Raw genomic sequence first — 23634 nt, 5'->3', positions numbered from 1 at the left:
ATAGGCAAGTAAGCCACTAGTGATGTTACTGTTTGAGTGAGCAGTAAAAATAGAAAGTTCTCTAAAACCAGCAGCAGCCCTAGAAAATAGCATCCAGCTGCAGAAGACACTGTTGCAACACTGGCACAAGAAAAAGACTAGTAAATCAAATACCATATGCAAGTATCAATATCATGCAGCATTCATCAGTCTTAAGCAGAGATTTTTCAAAAACCTCTGTTTTGACTAATTTTGCTCCCAAAGAGGCCACTGGAAGTTATAAGACATTTAAGATTATCACCTTTGGCAAGCAGTAACTTCTGTCTCATCTATACTGTTCTTCAGCATCCTCTTCAAAACACAAGAAAGGTTTCATAGACAAGCACTAACACCTTGAAGGAAAAAGGGGAAGAACCCATGACAGATGACAGCTCTCTGCTGCCACAGGCAGTGAGATGTTCATCACCTTGGACTGTGCTCCCCTACCAATACTTCCACCCTTTCACATGGAGCACCAACAACTAGAAGCACCAAGCAGTCTTCAAAACACCACAGCAGGAAGGGACTGCCTACAGCCTCTGTAGCCAGGACTATAGCTGGAAGATTGACACTGCTTCAATTTTCTACCCTCCTCCAATACACAGTAACTTGATGGAAAAAAGCTGGCAGAATCCCACTCTCCCAATTTCAACAGAAACACTATTGATGTAACATATCCTTTTATATTATTTATGAAAGTAGTAGTCATATTAAAGTCCAAGTCTGGATGTTGCTAGACTAACCGTCATCACCCAAGTATAATCCTTTGGACATGGTGTGGCAGTACATCCTGCCCCCCCATCCTGCCAGCAGGAAATGAAACTTCTCCAGGAAGGGAGAAGGGGAAGGAAACCCTGGAGGCTGCAGGTTGAAATTTGAACTGGCCAATCGAGATGCGCCAGGTACACCGAGGTGACCCTCCTAGCCAATAGAATTAAATGACCACAGGTCAGATTCGACGGGGGTATAAACGGGGTCCCGCCAGAGGACACGTTGGCAGTCCTCCTCGGCAGTCCTCCTCGGAGCAGCGGGTCTGCAGTCGGGTCTGCAGTCGGGGACTCCCCCTCGGGTCAGGGCACCGCCCGAGGTAACTCCTCGAGGGAGAGAGCCCTCAGCTTTTAGGTGAGTGATACGCGCGTTTTGAGCCATCACTTTAAATCTTGGGGGTTCTTAAGTCGGCCGTGTAGTATTAATTCTCTTTACATCATTGAGCCTGTGGTTTTATAAGATGTTACCGGACTTCTAACTAACTTTTGCTGAAGAATAAATCTGAGTTTTAACACCTGTTGGATTTGGTTAGTTGTGCATCCGTAACACAGGGGCTGCAAAATAATCATACTAATTCTATGCAGAATTAACTTTGCAATGCTCTCAACTAATCCATTTCTTCATATTACTGTAGGTTTGGGGGATTTGTTGTTTTTTTTTTTTAAACCAAGCAAGTAGAATGTTTTTGTTGCTATTTTTGAACAGAACAAAAGCACTTTATTTCAGTACAATGTTGGTCAGCAATCGTTTAGTAACAGCTTTAATAAGAAGACAAGAAGAATTAGCAGCACTAGAGAAAAATCTACCTTTCATTAGCTCTACTACAAGCCCTTGCCTTCAAAGGCACAGGGCAGTTTAACAGATGCCTTAAAAGCAAGAAAAGCTAAAGAAAATCAGATACCAAGTAGGAAGGAAAAAAGCAGCTCATAGTCAATCCTTCTTCCTCTCGAGCAATCAGAAAGTTAGTTAAGGTCTGAAGTTTAAACACCTACAATTTTTCTTCTGGATCTTCTTCTCCTCCTCCTCTCAATCTATTCCTTTTCTAACTATTGCTGCCTTTACATTCCTTTTTCTCCACCCTTATTTCCCTCTCTCCATGTCAAGGGAGAGGACTTTTCAGTGGTAAAATGAGAGCAAGAAAATGGTATCAATATAGATGTTTCTGGTCATATATTCCAATTCTGCATGTAAACTTTTACAAGTAATATTTCTGCAAATGATAAAATCCCAAACTACTGAAGCTAGAAATAAGCACACTTTATAAACAGGAATTCCATGAAGCACACACCCTTTATGAACTTTGTCATATGTGTGATATTAGGTGGTCTGTATGTTAACAGTGACACATTCTAGCATTTATTTTTAGACACAGAAGCGCAGCACGTTTCAGTGCTGAAACTAAAATTGGACTTGTGAAACCGGTCCAGTATGACACAAAAATCTCCATTTAAAGCAGAGAATATAAACTACTAGTGTGCATTTATCATGACACTGAACAGCTCAGGGCCTTGGCTGTGTTCAACGACTGTCCTTGCTTGGACACCCTTTAACTGAAAAGGCAGAGGAGCCAAAGGGGAGATGGAAGTAGGCAAAAATGCCTTGCCAAAGACTACAAAGCAGGTAAGTGACAGCTGAAGCCTGGACCCAGTTCCCCAAATCAAGAACAGGCTTTTGCCTTGTAAAAAAAAAGCTTCCAAAGCCAATGCAACATGACTCAAAATGAAACTTGACAAAAACCAGCATGTCTGTCTTACTCCAAATTACTTAACTACCCATCCGTTCCTAGAGAAAAATCTGAAATCCTGTTAAGTCTATAAAGCTTTTAGCCAATCTTGTAAAAATTCTGTGTATCTACTTGCAAGACATTTGTGGGCTTTTCTAAACCACCTAGCAAAAGAATATTACTTTTCTATATAACAGTAGTTAATTGTAAAGAGATTTTGATAAACTGACTTTGTAAAGTTGTCAAAATTCTGCTCAAAAAGCACTTTATCTCAAAGACCTACTCAACCTGCCCATGGGATGTATGAGAGAAGAAAAACTCTAGTTTACATCACCAAATACAGGGATGATTTTTCTAGCACAACTGCAGCTACAAGTACTGCACTTACATTCACGTTTAGAGTCAAAGTATTAACCCTCATTTTGAAGAAACATCTTTTCTAGCAGAACACTGTATGTAAACACAGATCAAGAAAAAAAAATCTGCTTTTTGTTAATGAATAAAGCCTGTGTTGTATATTATCATGCACTTATAAAGCACTCTGTACTTTCAAGACATGATATGAAAATGCTTTATTTAGGCATAACTTTAGCTGTCTAGTTACTGATGGTTCCCGAGAAGTAATTTAATCCCCAGAGAGAAATGGCAGAAAACCCTAGACAATAAAACCCTCTGACCAGCAGGTGTCACGCTACCTTTTAAACCCTATGTTCCTTCAGATTTTCAGCACTGCCTCACCGAAGAAGCTGACAAAGAATAACAAAGTCCTCTCTGCTCTCCACACCTGTAAAGATGGACTGTTTGGGAGAACGTAAAGAATGCTGAGCTCAGAGGGGTCATAACTGTCTGCTTAGGGGAACTGAAACAAGTTAGAACAATTACATTAAAAATGTTAAACACTTCCTAATCAGCAAATATTAACAGTCAACCCAGCAGATTTACGAACTAGAAGTCCTTTTGCAATGACCATTTTTAAACATTTGGGTTCAAAAGTATTAAAGCTGAATTCACATCTGCTGCAACTACATGTGTCCAAATGCTAGCCTAGGGTGCAAACAATTGCCCCTCATCCTATGTCACACTTCCTCCCTTTGGTCAGCTTATGGACTGCAACTACATGCAAGCAAACAATGAACACTCAAATCTTGGTCATTTCCTCATGGGAAAGAGGTCTCACCAAGGTAGACAGTCACACAATGGTATCAGCAATTCACACACACAAAAAAAAAAAAGTGTTTCTCTACCTAGAGATTCTTGCTTTTACAACAGAAACATGTTCTTTCCCCCAGCATGTCACAGTTCAAGTCTCTCTCACTCTCCTCCTTTCGCAAAGCAAACCCTTACCTTTCACAGTCTCTGGAGGTTTCCTAAGGAGATGGTGACTGCAGAGCAGCACTCTGAGTCCTGGGGCTGTACTGACATGCTGCATTCAAGAGCTTGACTCAGGTAACCCTGCCCATCATCCAACCTCACTGTGTAAAATAGGCTGTCTGCGAGGCTTCCCTGCCACAAGACAAAGCTCTCATCATGGTCTCAGATGAGAAAAGCAACTGGGAATCTTGCAACTTCAGAAATCCACTTACTTGCCTTCATACACCACCACCCCCCCCCCCCAAAAAAGCAACAAAGATTTAAAGCATAGCATTCTGCAGGCTGAATGGAAGAGAAAAAGCATACTCTTTGTTCTAATATTGCCTGTAAAGCTTCCCTTCCACTATTTTCTCCTCCTCATGGGCACCAGAAGGAGTACAAGAGCAACAGGAGTTAATGTACTTCCCTAAATAATAGGGAACCCAAGCTCTCCCCTCCTGATTCTAGAAGGGCACTTCTAGAAGATGCAGGCAAACAGCCATGGACCCCTAAAGGCACTTGGAAGAAGTGAAAAGATGACATTTCAGACTCTCCTTGTGGCATAACACAGTCAACTATTAATGTATCACAAAGTATCATAGCTTTCCTCTAAAAGGAGGTAGCAAAGATCATCATGGATGGGGAAGACCAAGATAATTTTTGGTTGTAGTCAAAATATACCAGAACATGGACTTAATGTAATAATTCCAAGCTTGGAGTTCATTTGAACCTTTTGGCTTACAGGTCTGGTGGTATATAAAACCCCTTCATGACCCTTCAACTTTAGTACATTATTCACACACACCCCCCCCCAAGTTTCCTTAACCTTCCCAATATATTTTAAGAGGTACTGGCTGTTTGCTGTCCCATATCTTATTCTCAGTATTTTAGGCAAGTAACCTGGAACAATCTTGAAACATAATAGCCTAGCTTGCAAACACTGAACAAATTTGAGACTCATAAAAATTCATAGCATTCATAGAGCCAGATGACATGCTCTCTCTCAATACAAGTAAGATTTTTAATAGCAACTCAAATAGGTTTGTGAAGCTCTGACTTCTAACGCTCTAAGGGCAATGTTTGAGACAGGCTTCAAGTAAGATGTGATCATTTTTTTCTACTGTAGAGACTTACAAGCCTGAAGGCCTTGAGCTTTCTTTTTGTTGTATGGACAGAAGGCTTTCAAAATTAGGCAGGGAACACTATAGGCAACTATATTAAGATAGATCTGAATGAAAAGCTGCCTTTATCAACTGTGAGTTGGCTGTAAGGGCTGCAGAATGGTTGGTTATACTTAGCAGTGGAAGGAAAAATATGCATTGACACCTAATTGGGGAAGACAGGGGAAACAAACAGACCAAGCCTCAGGAAATTCTACACTAGCTTTCTAAACTGGGGGCACCAGCAGGGAAGATTTCTATTGAAAGTAATCAGAACACATAGCAAAAATTACTTCAAGATTAAAGGAGAAGCAAAACATTGCTCTTCCAGTGCATGAGGGGAATCCAGAGTTTTTTGCAAATATTATCCTCTCTAGGATGCATCTAACAGAGTGTGAACTCAAAACAACTTCATTTGAGCTCCTAGAAGCTATATGACCCAGGTCATATGAGACCTTGACCCTTTGCATGGACTTACTCCATTGAGGATAATCAGTATTTGGCAACATGCTGATGAGAAAGCCAAAAAAAGCAGCAGACTTACACCAAAATATACTGTTACATTTCTTCCCTCCTCTCCCCCCAAAAAGCCCCAAAACCCTATCTAAAAAATTACTAGTAGAAATTTCAGATGTAAAGCTATCAACCCAAAACTCTCTTGCATAACATTGTGTTTAAGGATGACTGGATAATACATAATACAGATTTTTCAATGAGGGTAAAATAGAGCTTACAAAAGTATCTTTTTAATGGGTGAATTTTTTTTTAAGATATCCAGGTATCTGAATTTTTTTATAGGTACTTAATGGGATTTTTCAAAGGTAATTAGACAATTAAAATGAGACAGCTAGGTACCTAGGTGCCATGATATTCCTGGAATGCATTTTAGTACTTTCAAACATCTGGTTCCTAACATAAGAATATTTTTAACCACTATAGTACTGAATTTGCTTAGTTATCTGTAGAAAAATAAAGATCATCTGTGTACAAACAGGATCTTCCATACCTTTAGCACACATTTCATCACAGACCACAGTGCAGACTACTGGTATGGCAAAAAGTAAACATATGCTCAATTATTTCAAATTATCACTCCTCTTTTTTTTTTTTTGCGTATAAAGTTCAAAAGGGCAAGGACTACAAGGCTGCAGTATTTTTGCTTTTATTTTTCTGATTTTAAGCAGACATCCTCCACCTTAAAAGTACAGACTCATGAGACCTATCAACACCAAGGTCAGGTCCAGCTCCAGCCTGAAGCAGGAGAAAGGTGCCACAGTCCCAGCCAAGTCACTGACAGCTGAGAGTGCGTGCGGGCAGGAGCGGGGCCAATGCTGGGCACCACAGCCCCCTGCAACCTTCCTCAGGAAGCCTGTGTTTAAACACTACCATGTCCTGCAGGAGAAGGTACTGTACTTATATTTTACCTTCTTGAAGGCTGTACCATATGCAGCAACAGAAAATCCACCATACGTCAGATCTGATGTTATGCTGAACAAAGAAGAGATATGAGCCTAACCACACAAAAACTGATGTTTTAAGACACAGTTTTGTCATTTTTCCTCAGAGCATTAGACTCTTGAGCATTAAAAATATCAACTTGAGCTACTTCAGACTATACATTTAATATTTAAATATCTATTCAAAGCTGATTAAACTAGTAGTATGAAGAACAGATTTTGTTGCTTGTGGTTGGTCCTAACAAGGTATCAGAATCATTTATAAAGTACATCTAAAGTAACAAATTAGGTATGTAATAAAATTAAGCAACAACAGTTGACAACACCTGGATTTTAGAACAAGGTCAGAGGATATGCTTGTCAGGACATTCACTATAACAACTGGAGTTGAATTTTTAAAAACTAGAGAATTTTTAGAAACAACATTACAGCATCAACTCCTTCACTGTCACCCAAACAACCAGAAGGTTCTTCCTGCCCCCTCTTCTCCCCCCACACCTTGACTGCGTGAGAAAGGACAGCTTTCTCATACTGCATTGCAGTATTAACACTGGACAGAAAACAAACTTGCATACAAGATTTGGACATGCTGTTCTCGTTCAAAGGCAGGAATTTACCAATAGGGTTATGCTGACATTTAGGAAGAAGCAAAGCCCGTGTGCTATTTCTGAAACAGCATCACATTAGTACATAGCAACAGAGAAAAATATATTTAAGATGCTATTTTCAGTATCAATTTAACTACCCATTTGCAAGGCCAAGCCAGCCCTGGTAATCAAACACAAGATGATCCCTATCTGACATACTATGTTCACCTATAATGCATCTGCTTTGTTTTAAATAACAAGAACTTAATGGTTTTCAGCATTTCTTAAATACCTGTCCATGTAGCAAGACTCCTCTGTCTTAGCTATGTCACAGCAGTTTTGCAGACAAAGTTCTTGAAAAAGACAGGAAATGGCTGAGGCATATTTGCTAGTAAACCAGTACATCCTCGGTCTTATTTCTCTTTGCTGAAGTGTTGTTCATTATTAGCGTGTGGCTGACAAGATCTTAACCAGGTAGTAATTTAGCTCTTTGTGATCATACTAACATTCCTCACTTAAAAATGACATGGACAAATAACACGTATAATGCTCCCCACAGCTCTCAGTACTCAATACAACAACAAACTTTTTAAAGGGTTTTCAAAGCCTGTATCCATTTTATTGAGGAGCAGCCTGCTTTACTAAGAGATGAATTATGCAGCAGTTTAGACTAGTAGCTTCTATTCAAGACAAACAGCATTCCCCTGATTTTTTTAATATTTTCTATAGTTATTTTACAGGCAATAGTGCTGGAATAGAAATACATATAAAAATCTATAAGGAAAAATAGCTTTTACGATAAAAAATAATTCCACCTATCAACTATTTCACTCTACCACTAACATCTAAAACACTTTGATGGCCAATCTCCATCTAAGTGCATGCTTTAATAAACTAAAACACTAACACCCTGCAAGACAAGCTGTCGATTGAAACGGAAAAAGAAAGTACAAGAAAATGAATCTGCGCCTCCTGCAACAGCGTGGTTAGGAAGCAGGTAACAAAGTTAATCGAGACTTGTCTTATTAGTCCCCGGCAGATCAAGAACACGAAAACACAAGCCGTTAGTATTGTCAGCGCGTTCCCTTAGTCCAAAGCAGAGACCGAGAGCAGAGTAGAGCACCCCCCCGCAGAGCCCAGCGGCGCCGCAGCCCGCCGGCCGGCCCGACGGGGACTTACCGAGCGCTGCCCGCCGCCACGGGCGGCTGCCGCACCGCCAGCCCCGCACGGCGCGGCGCAGCGGCCGGCTCCTGGCCGGGAGGCGGCGCGCCGTGTCCCGTCCCGTCGCGGGCCCGCCCCGTCCTAGCCTCCCGGCCGTTTACATAATGCGGCAGCCGCGGGACCACCCCGGGCGAGGGCTTTCGGCGGGCACGTAAATAAACTCACCCGCCGAGTCCCCGGCCGGCAGTCGCGGCAGCGCCTGCTGCCCTCCCGACACGATGCCGCCCCCCCCGCCGCCCTGCTCCGTGCGGCACCCCGGTCACGGCCGGCGGCACGCAGCCGCTCTCTGCCCGCCTCCCCGCCGCGGGGCACGCAGCCATCCCCCTCCGGGAAAGCCACGGCCGCCGTCCCGCTCCCCGGACCCCACGCTCTTCCCCCAGGTCCCCTCAGGACCGAGCGCCATCCCTCCCCTCAGGTCGCACCACGCCAACCGACGCCCCCCGGTAGCTCCCGCGGGGAGCGCGGCACCGCTGCCCCAGCGCCCTCCCCACACCGGGGCGCGAACCGACCCGACACCCCCCCCCCCGTCAGGCCTCAGGCCCCAAGCCCCCCCAGGCGCGCACACCGACCGTCCCCGGCCGCTGCGCTGCGCTGCCCCGCCGCGACACGCGACCGACGGCGCGGACTGACCTGGCCGAGCGCCGCTCCCGGCTCCCAACCCCTTTGTGCGGAGCTGCGGGCGGCGCCGCCCGGGCTCCCTGCCCCTCCTCCGGCGGCCGGGGCCCGCGGCCGCTGCCCAGGGCCGCCCGACAGCGCGGGGAAGCGGGGGAAGGGGAGGGGGCGGCGCGGCCGCCAACCGGTTCCAGCTGCCCCCGGCCGAACAGGGGAGGGACAGGGCGGCGGAGGTGACCCCACGTGACCCCCCTTGCCGACGCGTTACTCCCCGTGGCTTCGGCCCCGCCTTCCTACTGCGGCCAATGAGACGCGAGCAGGAAGGGCGGGGGGAGACCATGCCCTTTCCTCGAAAGCCCAAGCTCTGAGAGAGGGGGCGGGGTCTGAGGGCTCAGCGCATGAGGGGGCGGGGCGAGGGAAGGGGGCGGCGCGTGAGGGGAGCCGGGGCGGTGGGAGGGGGCGGCTGCGCGGGGCCGAGGGGGGAGCTGGGTTGCGGCCGCCTGCCCGCGGCGGGGGGGGGGAGCTCCCCCCTCCCTATCTCTCCTCAGGGCCAGGCACCAGCAGTCTCCTGCATCGCAACCCAGCAAGTGCCAAGCACCGACCCCCCGGTAGCGCCCTCCCCGGGGCGCGAACCGACCCCCCCTCAGGCCCCAGGTCTCCTCAGGGGCACGCATCAACCGTCCCCGGCCGCCACACAGCCCCACCGCGCCCCGCCCTAGCCGGCGGCGCGGACTGACCTGGCCGAGCGCTGCACGCGGCTTTCCAACCCCTTTGTGCGGGGCTGCGGGCGGCGCCGCCCGGGCTCGCTGCCCCTCCTCCGGCGGCCGGGGCCGGCAGCCACCGCCCAGGGCCGCCCGACAGCGCGGGGAAGCGGGGGGGCGGGCCGCGCGGCCTCCAAACGGTTCCAGCTGCCCCCGGCCGAACTGGGGAGGGGGCTGACCCACGTGACCTCCCCTTGCCGATGCGTTACTCCCCGTGGCTTCGGCCCCGCCTTCCTACTGCGGCCAATGAGACGCGAGCATGAAGGGCGGGGGGAGGCCATGCCCTTTCCTCGAAAGCCCAGGGTCTGCGGAGGGGGCGGAGCTAGGGAGTGAAGGGGCGGGGCTGAGCCGAGCCGAGCCGAGCTGAGCTGAGGGGGCCCTTGCCCTGAGGGAGGTGAGGCGGTGGGGAATGGGCGGCTGTGTGGGGCAGGGGCGAGCTGAGGGGTGAGAGCTGGGTAGGGGTCTTGCTGAGGTGAGGTAGGCTTCCGCTACCATCTTCCTACCCCCTGAGGTCACTTTGCCTCAGGCTGGGTCCCTGGTATCCAGCCTGGGAGTGTGAGGGCTGCTCTGGGGACAGGTAGCCTTATTTCCTTGAGGTACCATTGGGTTGCAATGGTTTAGTCCAGCTGTGAACTCATGGCGTCAGGGGCACAATGGCTTTTTTTGTGGTATGAAGGGGCAGGCAGTATGCCTTTCTTGAAAGGCTTTAGTCTCTGTGGATTAGATGGTGGCCATCTACCTCCATGTGCATTTTTCTGAGGCCCTGTCTGTGCAAGTGTTCCAGCCATGCTGGCAGGCTCCGTCACCCACTGAAATGTGGGGTGGCAGGAGCTGGTGCTCTCTGCAGCCCACACACCTGGGTCGGGGCACCCAGGGAGCCTCCCTGCTGTCATGCAGGCTCTGCCCCTTTCTCTGTGCAGGTCTGGTTGCCTGTGTCCCCAGCTGCTTGAGCAAAAGGGCTATCATTCATGGTACAGCTAAAAACATGTCTTCACAGCAATAGCACCAAGGCAAACTGGCACCAAGGCAAACTGACGTGGGAATGCCCATGCTGGAGTTTTGAAGCTGCAGGCAAAGTTTAAGTGCAACACTTCTCTGTTTCAGGGTAGCTGAGACCATTGGGTGAAGACCCCAGGGAGCTTTGCTGCACTAAAAGGTAGTGTTGTGTTTGGGACTATGACCTTGCAGCCCTCTTGAGACCTGGTTTTATGACAAAAAGGGTATCACACTGGAATTCACCCAACAAAGTATTAGCAAATAAAGGGAAACTATTTTCCTTTGTGTTTTTGAGGGAACTTGTGCTCTATTTTGTAGCAGAGCTATGGAATTGTGATAGTATGACCAGTCCTTTCACTCTAATAATAAGCTTGCATAAATAGTTTGGTAACTAACTTGCTTCTGCTTTATACAACTTGTATCAGCTGACAAAGAAGCTGCAGTTCGAGTATGCAGGGAAAACGATTATCCTGTCTTGCATTAGGAGTTAGTGCTGTTACAAGTATGCTGCTCTATGCTGTCCATCCATCTGTCATTTAAATAGAGGGCTATTTTCCATTCATTCATCCCCTGCAAATCCAGTCATGTTAATAAGTAATTTGTGACGCAGCCCTGGATGTTGTAGGGAATGAATGTTAATATCAGATGTTCTGTACCAGGAAAATATGTAATACTTCTGAATTGCTGAGGTCTTCATGTGAGTATTGCAAGATCAGAGTACCCCAAAGGTAGGAAAGGAAAAAAGGTAGGGGGAGGTATGCAGTAAAAGGAAATGATAGCCAAAAGCAGTTTATTTTAAATCCAAAAGGATAAGAGGAATTCCTCTGGGTAAGGAGGAGAGAGGGTTGGTGAAAAGTGCTTGTTGGAAAGTAAGGATCTTGTTAAACACGAATGTGAACTACTCCGGTTACAAATCCTTAGTAATTAAGTAAACATTAGGAGCTATCACTTCTACAGGTGTAATCAAGGGTGAACTGAAATTAGAGGGAGAAGAAACTTTAGAGAAAATACTATTTAGAAAAGTAATTGCCTACTTGTTTTCTCTTGCCTGTTTTTAAGATTTATTAGTTCAAGTAATTTATTGTAAAGTTGGGATAGAATTGAACACTTTCAAACATGCTTTTTGGTGTGTTAAAATAAAAAAAAATGGGTCTTTGATATGGTGCCAGTTGTTATAAAATTGTGCCATGAAATTTTTGTTAAGAACTAGAAGTATAATACTTGGTCTCTTTCAGTCCTAGTGCTTACTTCAAAAAATGCCTGTATCTAGACAAAACTATAATTGCATTTCGTACAATAATTCATTATAGCTAAAAATTGCAATTTAGGCCCTAAATGGATTCAAGAAATACTCACGTGTTCATTTTATTAAAGATGTACATCTCCTACTTCTTCACAAAGATAAGAGAAGCTAATATAATCAGCTAAATTGAAATGCTTAGAGAATTCTCTTTTTCCTTGTAAATGGCTGTGGTTGATTTCACCTAAAAGCTGACATTCTATCAAATAAACCATTTTTTAATTCTTCAGGTATCTTAAAATAGTATATATTTATTCATTTGGAAAGAATGTTAATAGGAATTTCTATGCTGCTTTAAGAGAAACAGCTGATTCTAAACAGCTTTAAGAGAAACAGCTGATTCTAAACAGCATAATTTGTAATGGCAACTTTCAAGGACTAATTTTCTCTTTAAAGGTAACTCAAGTTTGTCAAAATCAGGGATGATGTTCTTCATTCTGTAATTATTGAGGCTTTTCAAAGGGAAGATTTGATTATACAAAGCTGTATGATTCTTTTCTCTAAACAATTAATGTTACCACGATTGCATCATTAGGACTGCTCTTTGGGTTGAGGCAAGTCTGTTCTTAAGCCTTTCACTGAAATAAAAGTTTTAATAACTTTATTCCTGTAAATAATCCCACTGTACTACTTCTTGGTCTTGATGAATAAAACAAAACCAGCAAATTAAGAACGATGATTAAGCTTGTGCTCAGTGTACAGCAAGTAGGAAAAGGGTGAGATGGGAAATATTGTTATGTCTTGGCTTAACCTGAGAAAAAGCTTACATTTAATTAAGCTTGCTAGTGTTTTGGGTTTGGGGTTTTTTTGGTTTTTTTTTTTCTTTTTCCTCCTTAAGGAGTTGCTTCAGTGTGGTTGGATCAGATAAGGTCATACTTTGCCATGACACAGGAGGCAAGTCTCAGCTACTCCTGAAATATAATACGAAAGTGTACAGTAATTAGAGCACGTAGATGAGTTTATAGAACTCTTCTTAAATATCTGTCCAAAAAGTTAAGATTGGTGGTCTGCTTTTCTTGTTTACACAGCAACAAAAAAAACCCAAAGGAAATGGGGTTTTATATCGTATAACCTCAGTTGAATCAAGTTGCTCTTTGCAAAAGTCCCAAAGAGATCTAGAAAGACAAGGCTGCAAGATCTATTTCAAATGTGAAAAAACAAACTCTATTTAAACTATGTGTGCACATGTTGGAAAGCATGTTTTCCCATTTCCACTACAGCAGTTTAATAAGAATTACTAGTACTTAGCCAGTACTGTCTGGCAAGCTGCTTTGTCTTTGTTCTGGCAATGTTGTGATGAAGTCGCTGAGCAGGAGTGAAAGAGCTAAAAGATGCCGTGTGCATGCAACCTCCTCAAACACTGTGGAAGCTGCCTTGCTCCCAGCCATGACATAAGGTATGAAGTGGGGTTGAAGGTGGTGTGCACCATAGGCAGTATATCAAAGTAGCCTTGAGGCTGTACTAGTTGAGACGTGAAGACCAATGAGACTTATGCAACCTGGGTTTTGTAAATAATGACAAGAATATTTGCCCAAGTGCAGGAAATACATAGTTGAGGCTCATTTATAGAATACACTAGCAAACCTATACTAAAAAGGCACTAGGAAATGCCTTTGAGGTTTTATGTCCATTTCTGTAGCCAATGTAATATTTTCTTTAGCTGCCAGAATTACAGATTCAACCTATAAATCAAGCTTCATTCATACTATAAGTAGTTATAAAGATTGTGAACACCAAATTACAGATGTGCTTCTTCCTCCTTCAAAATTTGCATTATCAGTTCCAGTGAACTAGCTATACTGACACTAGCGCCCGCAGCTGATGAAAGCTGCGTGTATTTAGATGAATTGTGCTCCTTATTTTACTGCACTTGATTTTTCTGCAGTTGTTCTGGCTCTGATGAGTTATTGTGAATAAAAATAGCTGGTAAAATTATGCAAATGAATGCACAGCATTAGGCATGCAGTATGTCGTTAGCTATTTTTTTATCTTTTTGTAGAATCACTTATTCTTGAAAATGCACTTCTGACCTTTTTTCTGGCGCTGAGAGTATTGCTGTATCATTACCTAATGTGAAATCTGGACAATTTACAGGCACTAAAGAAAAGTGATGCTAAGAGACTGGAAGGTATCAAGCAAGAATAAAAATTGCAAGACAGTAGAACTGCTATTAGCATGGCAAAAGCCTCTGAGTCTCATGGAGAATGATGAGAAAGCATTATTAGAAAAAGGCGTGTTGTGCAATGGCATTTTCTCTGTAACATATACTGTAATATAGTATAAGATATTTTTCTCTGTGGACAAGTTAGCAGTTAGTCAGGGAGCATAGATACACATTAGAGAAGTGGGTCATAAGAATTAAGCAAGAAGATAAGGCTGTGTTCAAAACTTTAAACACCTACAATGGGGAAGCCTAGAAGGTAAGCAAAAGGTATGGAGGGAGGGGAGGAATGCTACTCTAGTTTTGCAATAGCTCAGATTTCTCTTTGAGTAGGGGAGGTTATTGCCTAATACAAGGACTAGGTGTGCTGGTAGCAAATGTGACAACATATCAGAAAGGTGATGAGAGCATCACTAAATATAAAATAACAAATATAAAATTAAACCCTTATGTGGCTACTGTTAAGAATTACCAAATTTTTAACATGAAAAAAAACAGTTACAGATATTTCACTTTCTTCTGTAGAAAATTCAGTCATTTTCAAACATTGTTAATTTTAGTGTATAATCTGGCACCAGTGGTAGACAATGTTACAACAGAAAATTTTCCAAAAAAACCCCAGGTCTTAATACAATATTGCAGAAATGAGATTTGAATCAGAAATGAGACATATTAGAATCTAGTCTTGAGGGTGGTGAGCATGATTTGCTTCTGGTTTATGAAACAAAACATGTATAAGATAAGTTTTATTGTGAAACACCTAAATAAAGAACTAAAGTACCACACCATCAAAGCACGACATTTAAACTGGCCAAAGTCAATTACAAATATGAAACTTTTTCATCTTACTATATAACTTGTTTTAGTTATATAAAAAATTTTATGTATGTGTATATAACAAGTTATATAGAAGGTTATATACATAACTTTTTTGTTTTATTTTTTTATATATAAATGTATATGTGGTATTCTGTGAACTCCTAGCTCTGTCTGCATGGCAGTTACAAGCCATTCCCTTCTGTTCTTCCACAAAATCTTCTTGTGTTACAGTCTCCCATCTCCTTGTCTCTGAAATTGTACTCAAGACCTCCCATGCTCCTTTTGCCAGCAGCACCCATTTTACTGTGTCAGAGACAAGGGCGGTCAGCAAATAAAGAACAACAGCAGTTGTAGAATATGACACAGATAATGTTGATTTTTTTTTTCTTTCTTTCTTTTTTGTTTCTCATCTCAGCAAGGGAGGAACACCTGCCCTGAGATAAGAAGAGATGGGGTTTCCTACGACAGCAGGAAGGTTTCACACTGGTGCAGTTCAAAATCCCATTTCAAAGGTCATGTTTGTGCTTTAAATGAAATGTGAGGCTGAACTTTATGCTCTGCCAGATAGTAATAGTAGTGATGCAAGTGCTTCCTTTGGACTCCGCAGGTCAGGGCTAGTGATGATGTGGGGTTGTGGTATGGTGGTGCCCAGTGTTTCCCCGGGGGGGAAGGACAGTGGTGCTCCCACTGCCCATGTGAACACCAAAGGGCCCAACAGGGCCAGAAATATGCCACTTCTTATTGTCCATTGAAGCTCTCTATTTCCAGACTCAACATTTCTTGAAGTGTGCCTGTACTGAATATTCTACTTACACGGAAAAAGTAAATGGGAGACCTCAAATCCAATAGGGGAAAAGGTTAGCTTTTCCTATTCTCTATCGCTTTTGTTTCTCCTTCATCTGCTGCACATACCAATAATGACAGAGAAACGTGTTTAAGTTTCAGTTATTGACATGAAATTCTTTAAAAGTACAGACTCTGGTCTGTGACTGATATTTCTTCCTTTTTATACTTATTAAATTGGTATAAATTCTCGTGTGATAACCCAAGGTTTACTGCGCTTTTGTTTGTGGGAATGCAGCCATACCCCAGGGACACAATTCCTTTCCTGTGAGCAAAGCTCAGCCTGAGGAGAAGCTAAGGGTGTCCCTGGCCTAAGCCACTCTAACACCTGGCTGCAGCATTTTGGCTCTGCTACACCTGCTCTTGCACTCCCACCTGCCCTTTGTACTCTCTCTGGCCCTTGTCTAACCTTTCACTGAGCTATACTAGCTCTCTGTCAGAAAGTGCTGGGAGTTTGTTTGTTTTGGTTTTTGTTTTGGTTTTAATTAGGTTAGTTCTGTGTTGGGTCAGTGGGCTGAAACAATTCAAAGCCAGGTTTGATGAATGTTAGAGCTGTCTTGGGAACTGCTTGCTGTGACAATGGAGCTGTAGAAAAAAACGCTCAGAGACAGATTTATCACTTGAGGTTTAGAACAGAGACAGCTATCAGTGAGTGACCTCAAAGAGGACTTCTGTAGGAAAACAGGAGAACATGTCAGTTACTTCACACCTACTCTGTATTCTTGGCTGTCTCTGTCATGCTCAGCCAATAGGTCTTGGAAGCAGAATGTGCCTATTCTGCCTACAGCATTGAAAATGTCCAAAAATGAGATTTTTTTTTTTTAATTTTTTTTTTTAAGACTAACAAGATACAAACCAAGAAAGCTTTTGGAGCAATTCTGACTCTTTATTCTCCTTGCTGGGAGGAAGTAAGAACTCTCATCTCCAAACTTCTGAAGATAACATACAGTTGTATGTAACTTTAAACATGACAACATCCCTTGTTTTACAAATCCAGATTTACTTGCAAGTAGGTTGTTGCTCCAGCTGAGTCTGACAGTTCTGCTCCATGGCTGTCTCCACATGAAGCAGTTCACAAGTTTGCCATTCACATTTTAGTCAAAGCTTTAAAAATTAAGAGCAACCACTACGAAAATGCAAGATCAGTGATAAAAATGACACACTGTATAGCTGAACAATGCATAGCATTTGTGTAACAGCAGCAGAAACTGGTTTATCAGGTTCACCCCAGACATGTAAAGGATACATTAATTTTTCAAACAGTACAAAATCTATTGGAGTATTGGCTGGTTTTCTCACGAGAAAAAGAGTGCCAGGACTAACAGTAGCAAAATAAAAGCTGCAAAATCTAGGCTGTAACTGGTGTGAGGTAGTGTTGTTTGGTGTGAATGCCCTTTGAACGCCCTTTTCTGTGAATCACAGAAAAGCACTGAAAATCTCCCCAGCTGCTCTCAGCCGTGAGACCAAAAGAGGTCAAGGTGTGCCAGAGTACCGGCCTGATGCCAAGCCTGTGCGCAAGGGCTGCACAGATAAAGCTGCAGACAGGCCGCAGACAGACAGAGGACTGATAAACTAAAACGTGCAAGGCTCTGTTTTGTCAGTGCTGGCAGCTCTGCTGGTGAGATTGCAGCCATGAAGTTCAGCCACTGTTCATGATCTAGGGAAACTGTGTGTCGCTGGAAAACAACTGCTGAAGGAATAAGCCTCTGTGCTGTCTTGCAACTCTTCCTCTTGGGACCTGACTCTGCAGAGAGATCAGGAGAAATAATGATTAAAATAATCCATGGGGAAGGCTCCCAGTGAGGAAGAGCTGTGTTGCAGTCCCGGGCTGAGTTTGGTCATCCCGAACCCAGGCCAGCACTCCACAAAACACAGCAAGCACATTCCCACTGGGTGCTACTGGCAGGAAATGGGGCAGTGTTTTGAGGTGCAACCATCAGTCACTTGAAGACTTAAGTTGCAGGATTTACTCTAGAAGACCATTGGGGCAGAAAGTGGCTTTCTGTTGCACCTTGCATTTCTCTGGGCTGCAAAAAATCCCAGTGATCAGCAAGGAGGTAGTCTGAGGCTCCTACCACTTTGGTTAACAATTGCCTTGAGCTGAGACTGTGTTGCAGAGAGGCGTGGTGCTCCATAAATAGAACCCACGTACTTCCACAACAGAAAAGTATTTGCCTTTAAAATCTGCTAGTGTTGAATTATGGCCAGTTAGGCATTGTATTACAAAACTTCCATATTTTTAAAGTACCAATAAATGTGTTAGCATGAGGAGTAAAGTGAGAGCACAGAAATGATCTCTTCTAGTGTTAATGGCAAGCCTGTAGCGTTTCCCTACTCTCTTCCAGAACAAAATGCAGCTATAATGCTTTCTGCTGTTTCCCTTCGAAGTATTGGTTCATAAATAGTTATACCCCTTAAAAATTGAACCATTTTTTAACATTATTAAAACAAACCAGAGTTCTAGTATCCTGGGGGCTCAGAACATGGACTGTATTAAGGGATCATGTGACACTCAAAAGACTTTTTGGAGACTAAACATTCACCTTTGTTCAGTGGAATTAGAATCACAGAATGGTTTGGGTTGGAAAGGTCCTTTGAAGATAATCTAGTCCTGCCATGGGCAGGGACTTCTTCCACTAGATCAGGTTGCTCAAAGCCCCATCCAACCCGGCCTTGAACACTTCCAGTGGTGGGACATCCACGACTTCCCTGCGCAACATGTTCCAGTGCCTCACCACCTACATCATAAATAATTTCTTCTTTATGTCCAATCTAAGTCTACCCTCTTTCAGTTTAAAACTATTATGCCTTGTCCTGTCACTACAGGCCCTGGTAAAAAGTCTTCCTTCATGTTTCTTATAAGCCCTCTTTTAAGTATTGAAAGACTGCAGTAAGGTCTCTTAGATTAATGAATGCTGAGAATCAAACAACAGAAACAAGTCTTTCAGTGGGTCTCTCTTTTTGGGCCAGGTCCCAGAACTGTGTGTATGCAGTCAAAATCTGTGAAGGTTCTTAGATGCTGACTGAAATGAGGAGTCTTTTAGGGAATGGGTGTTAAAAGGCACCTGCAAAATCCCATTCTTTCCACCCAGGGATGGAATTACTTGGAGGGTTTTGAACAGAATGTGCTGATTCTGAGACAGGGGGACTGCCTTGCCTCAACAAACTGTTATGTTAGCTTTCTAATTCCTTTCCCATGGATCTTCTGCAAAGGAACCAAGCCAAAGGTCAGGCTGAATTAAATCAAAGTAATTGAAAAGACAGTAAATGAACCAGGGTTTGACATATTCTGAAGCATAATTTGTGACTTGTGCAATAGGGATCATCTCCTCCAGCTGCAGAGCAGAGATAAAAGTTTATTTTTTCAAACTTGCTAAAGGACAGAAGGGAATGATTCAATTAAAGCATGAAAGGAAAAGCAGCAGTCACCAAAAAAAAAGAGAGAGAAAAATTCCTGGAAAAAATACACAATGGGAAAGGATACCGTTTAAATCCAAAGCAAGGCGAACTGACCTTAATATGTTGTGGCTACTTAGTCACTTATTTCCTGTTTATTTCTGTTTACTTTGTTTTGCAACATGCTCCAGACCTTTAATATTTTCTAATCTAAATAAAGAGTTATTGTTTGTTTTATCAAATAACTTCACACACAGCAGATGTTTCTGCAAAAATACATATTCAGAAAGTCCTTTTTGTTTCAGTGAGGAAAACATTTTGCAAACTATTACAGAAACAAAACAAAGATATTTTGTTTTTCCAACTCACGCAGTTGCACAAAATGACTGCACTGCTCAGAGATGTTTCTATTTTTATTAACTGAGTTGAATCACTATTTTTAAAAAAGTGTTTCAAAATTAAATATTACAGACTATGGAGCTAGAAGAGTCTGACTGTCAGCATCTCTTTCCCACTTGCATGTTTTAAATACTAATTTCATGCTGCAGGCTTTCCCTCAGCAGTGACATGTGAGCTCTGTCTCTCCTGTCCTGACTGTGCACCTCATGTCCTAGGATATTAAGATCCTGTTCAGTGCCATGGGGAGGGTAAGAGGACAAGATGGCACAAGGCTTTTTCCAGATCTCAGTAAGAAAATCCCAACAACAAGTGGCATAATAAAATAGCTATTTTAATACAATAGAATAAAAAATAGGAATACAGATAGTGAGTAAATTTTACATCCCTTCAGGTGCTGGGAAATGCATGCTTGCAAATGGCATGGGACAGACCCCAGATGGATTTTCCCATGGTCCACTGTGCAGATCCCATCCATGGAAAGGCTCTGCCTCCCTCCCATGCCATGGTGCCTTTTAGTTTGCGTAACAAACAAAACCAGGCATATCTTCTCCTGACAGCCTGGACTATTACCTCTGTGTTAACACCCACCAGTGCACAGCACAGGCTGGCATTGCGGACTCCAGCAGATTCTCTTGCAGTGGCTGCTCATGCTAATGTACAAGCTGGTCAAACACCTGCATACAATGCCTGGTAGGGCAGACATGGTCTGTTCATGGTCACTAACTCCTCAAATAAAACGTCTTCTGTGAGGCTTCCAACAGAGATCCCAAAGGCCCTTGCCACTTTGTCAGTATAGTCCAAAACCAAGGGATGGATTGGATTCCAGAATGTACTGGAAAGCAGGAAAACATAAACACACAGCCTAGCCATGTAAACCTTGATTTTCTTAGGGAATTGGGAAAAAGAAACTAAGCATGTTAAAAAATAAAAAGCAAAATTGGCACTAGCTGAGAAGATAGCAGGGAGAGTGACTTGCACAGAATAACACTGAGCTCCTGCCAAAACTTTATGCCCTGGGTGACATTGTCACCTTTGTTTGCCCAGTCACAGATAGGTTGCAACCTCAGCCATAACTTTTCAGACAGTAGCTATATTTAAAAATAGAACCATGGCTTTGCACTGAGAACAGTTTTGCTCATAAGCTCAGGAAGCAGTGAAGCTTTGTGACTCGTGGCCATCCTGACTTCGTTATCTGCCTATTTCTAAACATTAATTAATAGCTGTAATATCATACTTTGTTTACTCTGCATCTTATCTCAGGGCTTCATCCTCCAGCCCTTAGTTGTATTGTAATCCTTGTGTTCAATAGGACTCTTTGCACAATGGAGAATTATTCATGTGAATAAATTATTAACTGAAAAGCATGTGTACAAGTCTGCTACAAGTACTCCACTCAGCTGTTCCCAACTCAAGAAGTAACTAGTTATTTGCTAAAGGCCTGATCCAGCATCCATATCCATCAATGAGCAGGTGTTGACTTCAGTATGCTTTAGTTTAGGCTTTAATACTGTGGTCTCATCCTCTGAGACCTGGTAGTGACTTCCACATTGCATGTCTCTTTTCTGGAGGACAAGGGCTGGGAACACCATGGAGACAGTACCCACAGCTGTCATGGGGGAAAGGACCCTGTCCTCGTCCCAGGTGAGCAGAACCTACAAGGCCAATGTAAGTGCTTATGCACTTAAAATTTAGCATGTTCCTCCAGGACCCTCATTCCTAAGCGGTAGCAATTTCTACGGGGGTCACACTTATCACCCCATGGCCCCTGTTTATTCACACAAGGGTGTTCTTTATCCACAGGCACCCCCCTCCTTAATACCTCAAGCAGAGCTGACACTGTATTGGAAAGGGGAAGAGCAACGACACATGGGACATCAAAATATGGAGCCATTTGTCTGCTTTCCTACATTTTCTGTGGAGGACTGCTGCGGCGAGTCCTGCAGGCCTCTTCTGCAGGGGTTTCCTGCCATGGGTGAATAACTTACCTGGCAGAAAGCCTGGCCCCATAAAGCATCTTCTGAACCTTTTCCCAGGAAGCAATTTAAGGGGTGAAGTCACAGCTTTTCCATCAGCAGTTTCAAATAGTTTGGTCAATACTGCAGAGGTCTGGTGTCGCATGTGTAACACCAGGATAAAGTGCAGAACTGTCAGGTGAATATATACCTTTGATGCCGGGGTTTGCAAAACAGTTGAATGCCAAGGGTTACAGTGCCTTCCCAGCACTGGCTTCAGACAAAGCCTCCTAACTGTGTCAGGCTCGCTCAGCAGGAACCGAGCATGACCTGCTCCAACAGCAAAATACAAAGCCTTCCCTTGAGCCCTGCGTACCTCACATTTATAAGTCGCACATACTGTGGGCAAAGCCTTCGGCTCTGTCACCTCCACGTCATGCTGCCCATTTCTTTCTCATACTCCCCACAGGGTATCTGTTGTGTCTGTACTGTGCTACACACCTCACTGGGAGCCAACCCCACCCAAGAAGAGAGCAGCTTGACCATGGAAGACACGGAAAGGAAGGGAGAGGAAATTAAGGTAATCAGGCTGAAATGGACCAGATTATTTGGCACCTTGGGCTCTCTCCGATGTTTATACAGGCTAAAGCAGCCATTCTCCATCTGTCCTGGGCAATGGCTGGACACAGTCCGCAACAGCCAGCTCTAGGTGGCCCTGCTTGAGTAGAGGGGATGGCCCGGATGACCTCCCGAGATCCTTTCCCACCTCAACCCCTCTGTGATTGTGTGATCTCAGAGCCAGCTGGTGCAGGTTTCCCTGTGCAGAAGAAAACTCCAGCTGGTTCATTAAGTCAGAGAAGCAGTGTTTTTTCCATCTGTGCCCACAATGCCAGCAGAGAATGTGTTCAGGAAGTGAGAACATGTGGGAGACATGGGGTGGAGCTCTGCTCCACCAGCTCCCACCTTTTATGCAGTGACTTGGTACTGGGGAGACAGAGGAATTAATTCAGGATTAATATCTTCTGGCAAAGATAGAGGAATTAATTTCAGAATGTGGCTCAGACACCACAAGGATGGGCTATATCTGGCAAAGCAGGTAGAGCTAAATGATCATGTCTTTTCCAGGACACGAGAAGGATACAAGAAACAGCTCTATCTAAATTTAGCACTAGCATAAGCCGTGTTATTGATGATTATTTTAGAAAATGAAACAATACATTCCTTTTTAGATGTTAACTCTATTTTCTAATGTTTGGGTGCTTCATATCTCAGTGTGCAAACAGATAAATATTAACTGCTCTAGAACAGTAAAGTATCACTTTTACTGCAGTTGCCTGTATTCAAAGGCAAGAGGAGGTAATTATCATTGTTTACATTAGCCATTGCCTTGCAACTATTGTGTTAAGAGAACAAGTCCTAGGATAATCAGTGTTCTATAACTGTGTTTTTTCCTTCTAAAGTGTCTAATCTTTGTGTTGTCTTTTTCTTGTGGTGTGATCAAGTCTTGCATAAAGGCAGATAAAACCTTAAAGTTGGGAAACAGGTGAAGAGTTTGGGAGAAGGTGTATTTGTCTTTAATCATATGCATATTGCAATGAATAGACATGGCTTTATTATTTTCCCAGACAAAATGCCACATCATATTTTGCACTTCTAAGTTGTCTAACATAACAACAACAGTATCTTGGATATAAGGATAGCAAAGGAAGCACAGGGTATGAAGGCTGGCTGGTAAGAGAAGACCAGAGAGTACACAGAATATTCATCAAATAAAAGAAGCAGTTTTCCTGGACAAGTTAAAAAAAATCATAAGACCAGTCTCTCAATCCAAAATGCATATGCATTTTCTTACTTACTTGTCGAAGTGGTGAACAACAGTCAATTCTGAGTTTGTAATGTAAGGAGAATATGGTAAAAATCTCTGGAAAAAGAAATCACTTGTCTCAGACTCCATGTTATACTTTTGCTTGATAGACAAAGAAATGCAAATGAAATGCCTGATTCACCAGGGGAATGTGTTCTGCTTTTCATCCAGGAGCAAGATGAGATAATTTTAAATCCCAGAGCTGCATCACAGCACATATACTCAATACCACTTTAAGGATGAGCAG

The 23634-nt window shown here is 43.4% G+C and overlaps 2 protein-coding genes across 8 annotated transcripts in view; one reads left to right on the top strand and one right to left on the bottom strand.

The window, feature by feature from the left end:
- Positions 1-9746, bottom strand: part of GPCPD1 (glycerophosphocholine phosphodiesterase 1) — a 46058-nt gene extending 36312 nt beyond the window's left edge. For 3 of the 7 annotated variants that reach the window (XM_052784266.1, XM_052784267.1, XM_052784268.1), the window contains exon 1: positions 8915-9241. In XM_052784266.1, coding sequence (XP_052640226.1) covers positions 8915-9236 — 322 coding nt within the window. In that variant the 5' untranslated portion in view covers positions 9237-9241. Of the gene's footprint in view, positions 1-8242; positions 8334-8914; positions 9242-9633 lie in introns of those variants that run through there. The other 4 variants (XM_052784272.1, XM_052784269.1, XM_052784270.1 and 1 more) reach the window with 4 other exon arrangements.
- Positions 9747-10140: 394 nt separating this feature from the next.
- SHLD1 (shieldin complex subunit 1) overlaps positions 10141-23634 on the top strand; it is a 95506-nt gene continuing 82012 nt past the window's right edge. Inside the window, exons 1-5 of the mRNA XM_052784264.1 lie at positions 10141-10234; positions 10762-10813; positions 15349-15790; positions 19787-19859; positions 21372-22103. The gene's annotated coding sequence lies outside the window, so the exon portion shown is untranslated. The remainder of the gene's footprint in view (positions 10235-10761; positions 10814-15348; positions 15791-19786; positions 19860-21371; positions 22104-23634) is intronic.

Source organism: Harpia harpyja, chromosome 4 (assembly GCF_026419915.1).
Source record: "Harpia harpyja isolate bHarHar1 chromosome 4, bHarHar1 primary haplotype, whole genome shotgun sequence".
Taxonomy (NCBI): domain Eukaryota; kingdom Metazoa; phylum Chordata; class Aves; order Accipitriformes; family Accipitridae; genus Harpia; species Harpia harpyja.
The sequence above is the reverse complement of the archived record's forward strand: the minus strand, read 5'-3'. Positions and strand labels throughout refer to the sequence as shown.